The sequence below is a fragment of the Tachysurus fulvidraco genome, chromosome 18 (assembly GCF_022655615.1).
Source record: "Tachysurus fulvidraco isolate hzauxx_2018 chromosome 18, HZAU_PFXX_2.0, whole genome shotgun sequence".
Taxonomy (NCBI): domain Eukaryota; kingdom Metazoa; phylum Chordata; class Actinopteri; order Siluriformes; family Bagridae; genus Tachysurus; species Tachysurus fulvidraco.
In genome coordinates, this window is record NC_062535.1 from 7,724,977 (window position 1) to 7,739,952 (window position 14,976).

Sequence of the window (14,976 nt, forward strand, 5' to 3'; positions counted from 1 at the left end):
CAGGCACCCTTATATTTTATCTCATTTTACACAATTGAGGGTTAAGGGCCTCAAGGGGCCGACAGTGGCAGTTTGGTGGACCTGGGATTCAAGCCCATAACCTTCTGATTAGTAGTCCAACACCTTAACCACTAAGCTACCACATCCAATTTCCTTTTGAATGTATTTTTTTACTTAAAGATTCAAGTGTCCATCTATAGATTACGTTAAAGTGTTAAAGTGACAGATCAAAACTGTTTTTCTGGTACATTAGCTTGAATGGCGGTGTTATAGCTACATTATCAGAACTAATCGTACTGTCTAATTCAAACTACGCTGTTGTGCAAGTCGATTTATATGTCCCAAAATCTATAAACATAAAAATAATTTCAGGTTTTAAAGTTTTTAGATGCATCATTAAATGTGATTGGTCAGGAAGCATTGGTAAATTTTCTGTAGCTGCATAGTCCTTAGGTAGTGAAGTTGTTCTCAGTGTGGGGTTCAGATATCCCCAGGGGTCAGTGAAGCATAGCAAGGGGGTCTGTCATGTTTGTCACGTCTGTCAAAGATGGAGATCACAACCCACATTATAAGATTTTTATGCGCTATCTACCGTTAAATATGTGAAATGTGTGACATGAGTTCAAATTGTACTCAGTGCACCATTTTAGTCCATGGGTGTTCGATTATACATTATACTTTATACCCGCAGAGTGACTTCTGCTATTATTTAAATATATAACAGCTTACAGTAATAATTTTAAACTGTAGCTTTGAAGCCATTGTTCTTCTGGAACTACTGTACAAGTGAGCACAGACTTATCAAAACCAGACCAACAGACAAACCTGAGCTGTTTTGCTCTAAGGTCACCCCGCTACTCCTTTGTGCTGGTGGCGAATCTTATCTCTATTTCTTTCTTCCCTCCTATTGGTTATAAGTAGTTCATTACCAAAGTACACAGAGATATCAGTTACTACAAAGAGTCATTATTCATACTCCTCCATATGCTCTAAAGGTTACCAAGCCTGTGAGCACGGTGTAAAACAAGACAGCATGAAGCCCATGCAGATATATATTCTGTGTACTGTGCTCTTCCTGAGTGCATGCTTAAGAGAAATACTGGCTAAAAAAGAAGGTGAAACCATTTCGGAGGATAAAGGAGTGCTGGTGCTGACTGAAAGCAACTTAAACCATGCACTTAAACAACACAGCCAGTTACTGGTGCACTTCTGTGAGTATGTGTGTGAGAGCGTGAGAGAGCGAGCCTTTTTTTTTTACACCACGCATTTTAAAGAGAACAGACATTTAGTCTAAAACCGAAAAAAGGAAACAAATGCTCGCTTTTTTAGATTTCTAAGAACTATAGACCTGCTCCGATGATTATCATAGCTTTCGTTTGCAGTTATTCCAGAAACTTGAACTAAGTAGTTTCAGTATAACTGACTTAAAACTATATAATAGAAATATTTGCTTGTTATGTTTTAAGTGCTTGTTAAGGTAAAGCCATACAGTCAAGTGTCTGAAAAATTAATATGTGCAGTTTAAGAGAATAACACGTAGATCATTAACACTTGTGACTTATAAAATATATATTGTGTGTGCAGACGTGTGCAATTTTAGCACAATGTATACAATTAGCACTGCAAAAATCTGCTTGAGGTAGTGGGTGTTGTGCAGACAAGTCCAGGCTGGCTTAATCCTGGCTTAAGGCCCTTGGTCCAGCACTGCTTGCTGTACAGTATATAGACTGCAGGTCAGCTGACAGCATCATGCTCTGGAGAGCTCACCTATCCTGCTTAGTGTTGTTCCCAAACCAAGCTGTGATACTTCCTGTCAGGATGCTCTGAATGTTGCAGGTGTAAAAGTTACTTAGCACTTTAGAGGGCATTTTTTTTTAGCACTTTAGAAGTCCCTAAGGCATCTAAGGTGGTAAAGACCTTGATGGGTCTTCATCAGGGTGTAAATATGACAGGTCCTGCGTGATGTGAGTACTAAAGTCCTGTTGATCCTAGGAGGTTGGTAGCAGATCTCCTGCTTCATCCTGAAGTCCATTATGAGTCCGAAGTACCAATAAATAAAGAGTTTTATTATTATGTTTACATTACTTAAACCTTTTTTTACCTTACATTTTACATTAATGATCATTATGTAATGTTGTTTTTGTAATTCATATTCATATTTATATAGATGCTCCTCTCTCTGGTGAGTCTCTTGGATCCATTCTAGAGTTTGCAAAGGCAGCCAGTGAGCTCAAGGAAAACAAATCAACTGTAAAACTGGGAAAGATTGACGTCTCTAAAGAAAAAGATCTTGCCAAACTCTTAAATGTAACAACAGTGCCATCATTACGACTGTACCTTTCTGGAGACAAGTATAACCCAGTTCAATGTCCAGGTATGTAGAAATAATCGTTTTCATAAATATTATGGTGTGATGGTTCAATACTTATTTCAGGACTTATAAAAAGACAATTCAGTGTAGCTGATATAACAAATAATTTATTATAGGAAATGATACATTGGTACTTTTAGATGGTCTGATAAAAAAAAAGATTATGAGAATTTTTTATTTTATTTTTTATTTATCACTTGACCTAATACATGATGAAATATGGAATAAAAAATAACCTTGAACCTATAGCAAGTTGTTCACAGAAACGAACAAAACCTTATCAGCATGTATTTAGTTAACAAGCTGTAGCATAATCTTGCACGCATTATTAAAAAGTTAGGATTAAAATCTCCTGTAGGAACTTTTTTAATTACTATTAGTTCAAAATTCATTTCAGATTCTGTGATTTTACAGGAATTGGTTTTACTTTTCACTTTAAGCTGAATGTAAGGACTGCCATCAAACCTCTCATGAAAAAAAGCTTTTTCAGTTCGAGTAACAAACATATCTGCAGGCAATTGGTCACAGCTACCCTATCAAGCTACATTAGCTATGACCTTAGCAAGTCATTTGCATTGTTTAACATCTCTGACTATCAGTTTTAGCATACAGAAATTTGCCAGGTTAGCTGGCTAATGCTAATCAGGTGGAGAAAGAGCAATTTTTTTTAATGGAGATTCATGGGGTAGATCCATTCAAATGGCAGAAATGTCTGCAAAATCCTTAACCCTCAAATGCTTAGAAAAAAAATATAAAAAAAATAATTGATACTCGCATCTGCCACATGGCATAACCATAAATATATAAATATAAAAAAATATCCAAAAGGCTTGAAATATTGGAGAGAACATTGGCTTGTGTTTTATGCATCATGTTTTTTTGACAGTGTAATGTCCTAATCATTCACTCCATCACACTACAATGTATACAAATGATCCAGATGTAAAGAGAATTCAATTAAATGAAAGTTTTGCATTTTATTACTATTTATAACATTAACTAAGCAGAGACATTTTCGCTTTAGTTCTGAAGAGCTCTACTGCCATCCTAACATGGCTTAAAAGGAGAGAGGGCCCTAGTGCTGACCTTATTACAGATCTCAGCCAGCTGGAGAGCTTAACTGCAGAAGACGAACTTGTGGTTCTAGGATTATTTAAGGTGATATCTTTAGTTCCTTTTGTAGTATTCTAGAGTTTTTTGTAACTTTAATACTTTAATCAGTAACAGTTCCTTCTGTGTGTGTGTGTGTGTGTGTGTGTGTGTGTGTGTGTGTGTGTGTGTGTGTGTGTGTGTGTGTGTGTGTGTGTGTGTGTGTGTGTGTGTTTAGGATGTTGAGACGGGTTTAGTAAGGCTTTTTTACGATGTGGCTGCTGATATTGCCGACTTACCCTTTTGTGTAACTGGAAGTGAGCAGATCTTTAGCAAGTATAATATATTTGATGACTCAGTTGTGCTTCTCAGAAAGGTAAGACATTCACATCGAGATAGTTTCTACGAGTTGTTTCATATCCACTATTTGGGGATTTGCATAATTTTTTAGCATATTAAAGAGTTAACAGCCTGCTGCATGAATATAAACTTTATTAACTAAAGCCGAATAGCATAACGCAGATATGGTGTCACGTTTCCATTAAATATGTTTACATTGTGTTCTTCAAGTCAAAAATGGCAGAAATATTTAAGATGACAAGCAAAACAGTGAAAGAGGATGTCATTCACTTCATTAGAGTCCATGAGATGTCTTTGGTGACCGAGTACAATGGCAAGGTTTGTATCTGTAAATCTATGTAGCTTTTCCTCTAAACAGCTTGACCTTGGTTGCTACTGTAGATGTCAGTTTAGGTCATGAGATTTTGTCTTTTTGCTTCCTCTCAGACATCATCTAAGATACTAAACTCTGTGGTGCTGAATCACTTGATTTTGTTCATTGATAAAACTGAGAATGGATTCAAACAAACATACCGTGCCTTCAAAAGTGCTGCCAAAGTATATCGAGGCAAGGTAGGGGTACAGTGTTTAATATACTGCATGGCTGATCAGTTTAAAGTTAAAACAAAGAAATATTCATTTCTATTATTTATTAATAATATAAAAAACATTAATTAATATATGAATATTAATATAAATATTATATAAAAGAACATTTATATAATGATATTAAGAAATATTAAAATATTTAAAGAAATATTTTAGTGACGTGTGTGGTCTTTGGAGCTGTACTGAAGAAACAAACACCATTCTTCCAAAAGCCTTTCTGGTGGTTGGTGTTTTGCTGATGGTGTGCTGTCACTCCCAAAATCTTGCAAAGGTTTCCAGTGAGCTCTGTTGAGTTTGAAATCCATAGCATATGATTGCAGTGCAGGGATTACACAAATGGTTAATGTTTTTTATTTGGAAGGATGAGGTAAAAGGCCCAGCACTGACAAGATGCCACTATCGAGGCTTTGAGCAAGGTTCTTAACCCTCCTCTGTACCATGGCAGATCCTCCTGTGATCTGAATTTTTAAGTTAAAAAGCACAGAAAATGTGTATCTATATACGTCCAGACACTCTGTGGACTTCCGAGAGCCACCTACAGTTTTTTTTGTTAAGAGCTTGCAAAACAGTGGCATTTAGTTCAGCGTATGGTCTCTGGAGCTGTACAGGAAAAGCATCTGTTGCTGATGGAGTGCTGTCACTCAAAAAATCCATATCCATCCAGATTGAAATCCATAGCATATGATTTACATTACTTTCATACTCATCAGACTATTCAGTGAGCCCTGAAACCCTGTGGATTACCAAACGTAGAAGTACAGTACCAGAAATGATAACTCAGGATAGTAATGTTTCATCATAGTTTTAAGGCGTACAGCCAGAACAAGTCTTTACTGATTTATAGTGACTTTGTTATTCCAGAGATGACATCCTTGTGTTTTAGAGGTATGGAATAATCCAAGGGCCACTCAGCTGCTAACAAACGGTGCTAATGATACAGTATCTTGATTAGTGAACTAAACATCTGATGCTTTTATGTTTCTTAAAAAAAGAAACGACCAATTTAGTTAAAATATCTAATTCAGGGTTTATCTATTCAGCCTCACTGGCTACTTAAATAGCAACAGCGGAACAGCTTTACATTTATGCACTTATCTAATCACACAACCAATTGGCAGAAAACACATGACATAGATACAGATACAGGTCAAGAGATTCAGATCGTGTTAACAGCAAACATCAACTGTAATCTGTGTAATCTGTATAATCATATCATGAATATTTGGTGCCAGGTACTGCTGGTTTGAGTATTTCAGGAACTGTTGATCTCCAGGGATTTTGACACATAACACTTGAGAAATTAGAAAAAAAAATGATGTGAGGGAGAACAAAACTGGTGATATGATTTGGTAACTCAGATAATCATTACCACCACATTGAGAGGTAGTGGTGCAGGTATGACTCAAATGGTTAATGGTTTTTAATTAGAAGGATGGGGTTCAAGCCCCAGCACTGCCAAGATGCCTCTGTTGGGGCCTTGAGCAAAGTTTATAACCCTCTGTATCATAGCTGAGCCTGGGATCTGAGTTAAAAATGTAACAAAAATTCAAGAAAAAAAATGTGTATCTAAATACGTCCAGACAGCCTGTGGATTTCTGAGAGCCACCTACAGTTTCTTTTCTTTGTAAGAGCTTGCGAAACAGTGGCATTGAGGATGTGGTAATTACTAGAATAGATGGGACAAATGGCAAATGATGAACATTTACATAGTACACAAAAATCAACCATATTATTCTCTGTGCTGAAAGGGGAAAACAATCATTCTCAGATGCTCATGTGGCTAGTGCAAAGCCTAACAACATGTCTATAAAGATCAAAAGTTTTAGTTAATATTTTCATCAAACTTTAGCATTGGGAAAAACTGTGATCTCGGTGATCTTTATACATACAGTTCAGTCTGGAAAAAAAAAAAAGAACGAAATGGCAATTTGTTCGACTTTTGTTAAACTATTTACCTTTTGTTTTAACCCACATACAAACCCACCCATGAACACACCGCATAATAATCTTTTCTTTTCTGTCCCGTCTCCATAACTATTAACAAAACACCATTTGATGGAGAATCTTCTGGAAGAACCATGTTTGTCTCTTCAGTACAGTTCTACAGACTAAGTTTTGCTTTTAAATCATCGCCTGTTTATTTGTTGATGTTTGTCATTGTTTCTTCAAATTTACTTTTGGAATTTTTAATGGTTTCATAACATATGAAGAAATTCACAGTATCGTTGTTCTCAGCTACCATATTATGAACACGCGAGCATCTTATGGGGTCAGTATTCGAAATGGTCAGTGGTGCATAACCATCAAATTAGAAATCATTGTATGACCATAACCATTGTACCATGGTTCGATTAACAAATCTAATTTCTGGCCGATTTATTATTTGAAACATGCAGGCCCTGAAAAACTGACAAAGATGTGAGATCAGTAATATTAACATATTATTTGCCATTTAAAATAGATGATGGGAAGTGGTAGTTTATGGCTTAAGATGCTACATTAGTCCTTGGAAGATTGTGAGGTAAATAATCCCATGACCACTAAGCTACCACTGCTGGGCCCGTAAGCAAGCCCTTTAACCCACAACTGCTCCGTTGTATAAAAGATCTTGTCACTCTGGATAAGGGAATCAGCCAAATATATATAATTATTGTACACAAGTATGGCGTTTAAAGTAAAATAAAATACTTCATATAGATTTTGTTTGTGCTGATCGACACGGGTGAACCCCGGAACGGACGAACCTTGGAGTATTTCCGTGTTAGAAAGGAGGAATCACCACTAATACGCATGGTTAACTTGACCAACAACTTCCAATATCAATTACCTTCAGAACAACTGGACATACAAACCATTACGGACTTCTGCCAGAGTTACTTCCTGGGAAATGCTAAGGTAAGAACATGCATCAGTCACAAACATTCTGCTTTTGTTTATATCCAGTTAAATACTTCATTGTTTCATCAAGATGTCTTTGTAAAGTAAGTACTCGAATATGTGTGTGTGTGTGTGTGTGTGTGTGTGTGTGTGTGTGTGTGTGTGTGTGTGTGTGTGTGTGTGTGTGTGTGTGTGTTTTATAGCCAAAGCTACAGAGTGAGCCAATCCCCGATGGCTGGGACAAGGAGCCAGTGAAAGAGCTGGTGGGGATTAACTTTGAAAGGGTGGCTTTCAATGAGAAAAAGAACGTCTTAATCCTTCTCTGTAGGTGTCAATATACCATGTACATCTACAAAGTATAAAAGTATCAATAGTATCATACTAGCATTCTACAGAGTTTCCACAACATTACTGTATATAGTGAGAATTAAAATGTTCAAGCACAAAAAAAATGGATCTCTCTATGTCCAGATGCTGCCTGGAGTTCTGAAAGCCGAGCACTGTTTCCTTTATTTGAAGAGCTTGCAAAACACTACAATGACACAGAGGATGTGGTAATTGCCAGAATAGATGTAACTGCAAATGACATAAACATTCTTATGGCAGACAGATATCCATCCATTAAACTATTTCCTGCAGTCTATGCGGAAAAGGTAAGAGATATTCATTTACTATTAAAAAAATGTGTGCTTGAAATAAAATTCTGTTTTTATGTGTTATGTTTACCAGCTTAGTTTATTATCATTTGTAATATGGTTACATATACTGGCATATATGATAAAGCCCCGGCATGGAAGATTAATGAAAGCATATGAGCAAGGGAGCAAGATGGAAAGATAGAATTCTTATAGGTGCTAATAAATAAAGTGTCATGGAAAAGAAATTTTTGTCTTGAACATAATATGTTAAAGAATTAAACACATTACTAAAAATGTTCATTCAATCATAATCATTAATATTTATATAATTTTATAATGTGTGTGGCGTGTTTCATTTTTTCACATAATTAATATTAATATTAATATTTCTTAGGTAGTGCCATATTCTGGTCCAACCAAGCTGGAGCCCATAGTTGAGTTTGTGAATGCAGAAAGAGCACAAGCCAAGAAAGATAAGGCTAAGGTCATAACTCTCATAATCTCTCTCTCTCTCTCTCTCTCTCTCTCTCTCTTCTTGTTTTCTTCACAATGCATTTTACTCATCTACATTTTTTCATGTGTTCATCTTTTAGGAAGAGATAGAAAGGAAGAAATATCTGGATGCAATAGCACAGAAAGAAGCAGCTAAAGAGGAGCTATAATGCACACACAAACAAACACCAAATGTTTTATAAAAAAAAAAGGATTTCTGCCCGATTGCTTTTAAAGTGATAAGAAAGGATGTAAAGCAACATAAGAAATAAAATATATAAAACGTGTATGTCTGTGTTGACTAAAGTGAGTACACATATACAGTACAGTATATCACAGAAGTGAGTACACCCCTCACATTTTTGTGAATTTTTTTTCTGAAACAATATATAGTGAGTGTACAGCTTGTATAACAGTGTAAATTTGCTGTCTCCTCAAAATAACTCAACACACAGCCATTAATATCTAAACCGCTGGCCACAAAAGTGAGTACACCCCTAATTGAAAATGTCCAAATTAGGCCCAAAGTGTCAATATTTTGTGTGGCCACCATTATTTTCCAGCACTGCCTTAACCCTCTTGGGCATGGAGTTCACCAGAGGGTCACAGGTTGCCACTGCAATCCTCTTCCACTCCTCCACTCATCTATTTCCCAAACACAACCTCTGGATACGATGCTGACAACGTGCATTTGACTTCTTTGGTGGACCATAGTTAGGCCTGTTCTGAGTGGAGACTGTCCTGTTAAACCGCTGTATGGTCTTGGTCACTGTGCTGCAGCTCAGTTTCAGGGTCTTAGCAATCTTCTTATAGCCTACACCAGGGGTCAGCAACTTAAACACTCAAAGAGCCATTTGGACCCGTTTCGCACAGAAAAAAAAAAAACCACAGGGAGCCACAAAACCCTTTTGACATCTAAAATGAAGATAACACTGCATATATCGTAACATTTTTACCTTCATGGAAAGTATAGAAAAAACTGTAGTGTGTTGCATTTATGAAATCAATGAACTGCTACCGAGTAAACGAAATTTTATTTCTGCAGGCAAACAAAAATATTTTGAACAGTTTGAACTAACCTTAACAAAAAAGATGCTGGGTTGAAGGTTACTTTCAAATAAAATGTTCAATGTATAATTGAGTCCTCTTTGTATTCATGGCAGGGCTCTCAAGTTTTGAAGACAGGCAAGCGTGACATCTCCAACCTCCCCCGCAACCCCAATTTGTTTCATTGGTTGTTGCGTTAAATCTCACCCAGATAGTGCTATTTTCTGATTGGCTATTGTGTAGCCTCTTTTTTTTGATTGGCTGATAAGTGTCAGGCTCGAACTAAGAACTGAGACGCATTTGATTCCTGCCCGGTTCCATAGAGACAGCGGTGCGGACTGGTACATTTTGGCGCTGTGGCTTATTAAATATATGATAAATAGTCAAAATGTTTTTCTGCGTGAGAAATACGATGTGTGGCGGGAGAGCGGGAGAAAAGACCGAAATGCGTGACTGTCACTCTCAATGCGTGACACTTGACAGTCCTGCATGACATCAGAACTTTAACTTGCCGGCTTCAGCAAACCAAAAATGCGTCTGCTTCTGTGTGTCGGATTTCGCAAGTTGGCAGTTATGACACATATTTTGAGCGACAAAAAATTAAACTGTATTTTTAATTAAATTAAAAATGTTACAAGAGCATCACGATCTTAGAATTTAGAATTACATAAAAAAACTAACTGACTAAAATAAAATAAATTTAAATTAAATATTTATTTTCCAAATCTACAGGGAGCCGCAGCAGATGGATGAGCCGCGTGTTGCCGACCCCTGGCCTACACCATCTTCATGTAGAGCAACAATTCTTTTTTTAGATCCTTGGAGAGTTCTTTGCCATGTGGTGCCATGTTGAACTTCCAGTGACCAGTATGAGAGAGACAGAGTGATAACACCAAATTTAACACTCCTGCTCCCCATTCACACCTGAGACCTTGTAACACTAACAAGTCACATGACACCGGGGAGAGAAAATGGCTAATTGGGCTCAGTTTGGACATCCTCACTTGAGTTATTTTGAGGGGACGGCAAATTTACACTGTTATATAAGCTGCACACTCTTCACTCTTCAGTGTTGTCACATGAAATGATATAATAAAATATTTACAAAAAATGTGAGTGATGTTCTCACTTCTGTGAGATACTGTATATACAGTTTGACCCGGTCGGTTCCGTCGACCCGGTCGGTTCGGCAGGTTCCGTCGACCCGGCCGGTTCGGGAGGTTCCGTCGACCCGGCCGGTTCCGTCGACCCGGTCGGTTCGGGAGGTTCCGTCGACCCGGCCGGTCCGGCCGGTTCCGTCGACCCGGCCGGTTCCGTCGACCCGGCCGGTCCGGCCGGTTCCGTCGACCCGGCCGGTTCCGTCGACCCGGCCGGTCCGGCCGGTTCCGTCGACCCGGACGGTTCCGTCGACCCGGTCGGTTCCGTCGACCCGGTCGTTCGGCCGGTTCCGTCGACCCGGTCGTTCGGCCGGTTCCGTCGACCCGGTCGGTTCCGTCGACCCGGTCGTTCGGCCGGTTCCGTCGACCCGGTCGTTCGGCCGGTTCCGTCGACCCGGACGGTTCCGTCGACCCGGTCGTTCGGCCGGTTCCGTCGACCCGGTCAGTTAAGCAGGTTCCGTCGACCCGGCTGGTCCAGCTGGCAGCTTAGCGATGCCGGCCGCCCAAGCCGACCTCATCGGGATATCCACCAGTTTGGAGACCAGCCGGTTAGCACGGGCCTCAGCCGAGCTCACCGGTACGGTAGCCATGAGACCTGGCTCGGTCACTGGTGTGCACGGAACTGGGCTGGACGGAGGCACTGTAGGGCATTCGGCCATCCGTGGCTGGTTCTGCTCTGTAGCCCACAGATCCCGATGCTTGCTGCCCCCATGGATCCATGGGGTGAGTCGTTCTGTCACGATGTGACATGGTGAGACAAAGGCAAGTGTGGATCCAAATGCAGTATAACCAATTTAATGAACAAAAACGAGAAACAGGCAGGCAAAACAGGTCAGAACACGACAGGGAACAGGAACAGACAACAGATTACGCTAAACACCAACAACTACTCACAACAGGGAAATGAACAAACAGTGTATATATAGTATACAGGGACCAATCACAAAGCAGAGACAATCAGAGACAAAGACAAAACACCTGGGGAAGAGATGGAATGCAATTAGTGTCCATGGTAAGGAATGAGTGGGCGGAGCAAACAATTAACATCAGGGAGAGACGGCAGACAGAAACTAGGGGAAACACAGACAGACTCGTTACAGACGCACACACATAATAATGCTATCACAGGTATAATAATGCTAATTTTAGTTAGATTTCTATATGTTATTGTAGTTTAAGTAACAGGTAATTCACAGGCACTTACTGTATAGTGGACCCTATCATGCATAATCTAAACCTAATAATACAGTGGTGTGAAAAAGTGTTTGCCCCATTATTATTTTTTTTGCACGTTTGTCACACATTTGTTTCGGATCATCAAACAAATTTAAATATTAAAAATCAAAGATAATACAAGTAAACACAACATGCAGTTATTAAATGAAGGTTTTTATTATTAAGGGAAAACAAAATCCAAACCTACATGGCCCTGTGTGAAAAAGTGTTTGCTCCTAATAAAAACCTAGTAACTGGTTGGGCCGCCCTTAGCAGCAAGAACTGCATTCAAACGTTTGTGATAACTTACAATGAGTGTGTTACAGCACTGTGGAGGAATTTTGCTCCACTCATCTTTGCAAAATTAGAGAGTTTTCAAATCAAATTTTCGAGCGTGAACCACCTTTTTAAGGTCATGCCACAGCATCTCAATAGGATTCAGGTCAGGACTTTGACTAGGCCACTCCAAAGTCTTCATTTTGGTTTTTTTCAGCCATTCAGAGGTGGACTTGCTGGTGTGTTTTGGATCATTGTCCTGCTGCAGAACCCAAGTTCGCTTCAGCTTGAGGTCACGAACAGATGGCCGCACATTGTCCTTCAGGATTTTTTGGTAGACAGCAGAATTCATGGTTTCATTTATCACAGCAAGTCTTCCAGGTCCTGAAGCAGAAAAACAGCCCCAGACCATCACACTACTGCCACCATATTTTATTGTTGGTAGGATGTTCTTTTTCTGAAATGCAGAGACGAGACTTTATGTTCTTTTTGCAGTTTTCTTCTTCTTTTTGCCTAGTCATTTTGCTTTCTTAAGGTGGAGTCATGAATACTGACCTTAACTGAGGCAAGTGAGGCTTGCAGTTCTTTACATGATGTTGTGGGGTCTTTGGTGACATCTTGGATATGGGTGGGGGGTGGCGGTCAAACACTTTTTCACACAGGGCCATGTGAGTTTCGATTTAGTTTTCCCTTAATAGTAAAAACCTTCATTTAAAAACTGCATGTTGTGTTTACTTGTGTTATCTTTGACTAATTTAAATTTAAATTTGTTCGAAGATCTGAAACATTCATGTGTGACAAACGTGCAAAAAAAAATAATAACACAAACACTTTTTCACACCAATGTATAGTTAATGTGGTAATGTATTTCATTATCAGGATGTAACACCACCAAATGTGGAAAAGTTTGTGGGTGGGGTGGTAGAAACTTATGCAAGGCACTTCACAGTAAGTGAAAACAGGAACCTGTTTCATGGGCATTCCACAACATTAAATCTGTATTGATTGAAAGGGACTATTCCTGTTAAGCCAGGGTGTTGTCTCTCATATTTAACTAAAAGACATGACATTGTAATGATGCCTCTTAGAAAGGAACCATAAGGAACCAAAGGTTTTCATACGCAAATTAGGTTTCTGACAAACGTCTGGCAAAGTTTGTGGTAAACCTATGTGGTAAACCTATAGAATTTATTGATTATGAAATGTCAAAGCAGGTTTGCCACAGGTTTGCCAGCAGGTATTAAATTCTACTAAAAAATTATAAATGCAACCTGCAAACAATGCAATAATACAAGATTTTTGTATTTGACAAAATTTGTTGACATGGACTGAATTCAATTTCAATAATCAATCAATTTTTGTTAATCAGCAGATCGCTTGAAAGCCCAGCTCTTGTGAGAGGATCTTCACTATAATATTATAAAAGACAAATCAATTAATCTACTGTGGTTTATTAAGCTAGCTTCAAATCTTACAAAGGTCTTTTCTGCTTCTGGTGTTCAACTCAGTGCACTGTGGGACTGTAGGCCCTGTCCCTGAACTATTGCACCCAAGGAAGCCACAAGAATTGAATAAATATATATTATGAAATAATGTTCACTTGCCTTAAAATTTCATTAGTTTTTTCTTTATTGTAGGTTTTGGAATGTTCTGTACAGCTGCAAATCTGTTTTGTTCTATGCTCTTACTTTGTTCTGATATCAGATGCACCAATCATTTCCCCTGTTGTTACAAATGGTTGGAGATTCACATTATGATTTTCTAAAGAAAATGCAAACCGAAATAAGGGATGCTGCATTTTACAAAGTCTGTAATTAAAATTTGGGGGTTATTTGCACTGGTGCACAATTCTCACAATTCTTTTGCACTGGTGCACAATTCTTAAAATGTTTTCCCATTCCCAGATTCCCTTAGGAATTTGCCTAAATGGAGATTGTCCATAGAAATGTGTGGTAACTGCCACATCTGTTCTTGCCTGTGGTATTATCTCAACAGCCAAGGTTGCCCAATCCATGGTCATGCTAGTGTATAAGTGTTTATTTCCTCACCATAAAACACAGTGGGGTCTAAACAAGGTTTCTAATCACAAGTTTTCATACATTTCAGTGTACACAATCATGTCTTCCCATGTTTCATCTATACACAATGATAAAGATGCTTACTAAAATAAACTTAAAACACAGATAAATAACTAGACTATTTCTTTTGCCAAAAATGCTGTCTGTGGCAAACAATACTTGGGCATAATTGCCATTAATGGCAGACTTATTACCAGAAGATGGCTAGAAGTTTGGCACTACTGACAAACTGTTATGGCAGATGCAAGAAATAACAGATTGTATGTTTCGACTCTAAGATACACGTCGGAAAGAGCTCATTCTTAAAAAGGCTTAAGTATCATAAGGTAATATGTTTACAAGTCTAAATGAATAAACTTTATTAAATTGTTAGTATGGGAGCTGCAGCAGGACATCAAGGACCGTCACTAAACAAAGGGTTTGTGACCATGAATACCATTTAAAATGATCATTTAGGTGATAACATCTGTAACAATACCAAGCCAAGTTGTACGTGACCATGATTAACATTTACAGACATCTGGCTAGATAACAATGTGTATCCCAGCCATTTGGGAGACACAGTTCTTACGCTTAATACACATTCAAAGCTCCACCTCATTTAAACTACAACGAGGAAAAACAGTATAAAATGCTCGAGCATGATTTTCTTACTGACTTCAATGAACCCAAAGTACTTCATGTATTTTGTCACTGCTATGCTTGAATAAACTTCTTGTTCTTCATTAAGATCTTCACGCTCATCGTTTTATTTTCTTACATTTTTATTTCTTACAAAGATCAGGGGT

General features: G+C 38.4%; 1 protein-coding gene across 1 annotated transcript; it reads left to right on the plus strand.

Moving 5' to 3' along the window:
- Positions 1–977: 977 nt before the first annotated feature.
- Positions 978–8,702, plus strand: zgc:136472 (uncharacterized protein LOC678514 homolog). Its single transcript, XM_027156080.2, has 11 exons — positions 978–1,211; positions 2,168–2,374; positions 3,396–3,529; positions 3,699–3,836; positions 4,031–4,138; positions 4,247–4,372; positions 7,106–7,303; positions 7,489–7,609; positions 7,757–7,938; positions 8,318–8,407; positions 8,517–8,702. Exons 1-11 carry the CDS (start codon positions 1,034–1,036, stop codon positions 8,583–8,585), a joined length of 1,551 nt encoding a protein of 516 aa, XP_027011881.1. The 5' UTR covers positions 978–1,033; the 3' UTR covers positions 8,586–8,702.
- Positions 8,703–14,976: the final 6,274 nt, after the last annotated feature.

Coding starts and splice junctions, on each gene's coding strand:
- zgc:136472 (XM_027156080.2), top strand. CDS start 1,034: ATGAAGCCCATGCAGATATATATTCTGTGTACTGTGCTCTTCCTGAGT. Junction 7,610..7,756: donor GAACGTCTTAATCCTTCTCT/GTAGGTGTCAAT, acceptor CTCTATGTCCAG/ATGCTGCCTGGAGTTCTGAA. Junction 7,939..8,317: donor CTGCAGTCTATGCGGAAAAG/GTAAGAGATATT, acceptor AATATTTCTTAG/GTAGTGCCATATTCTGGTCC.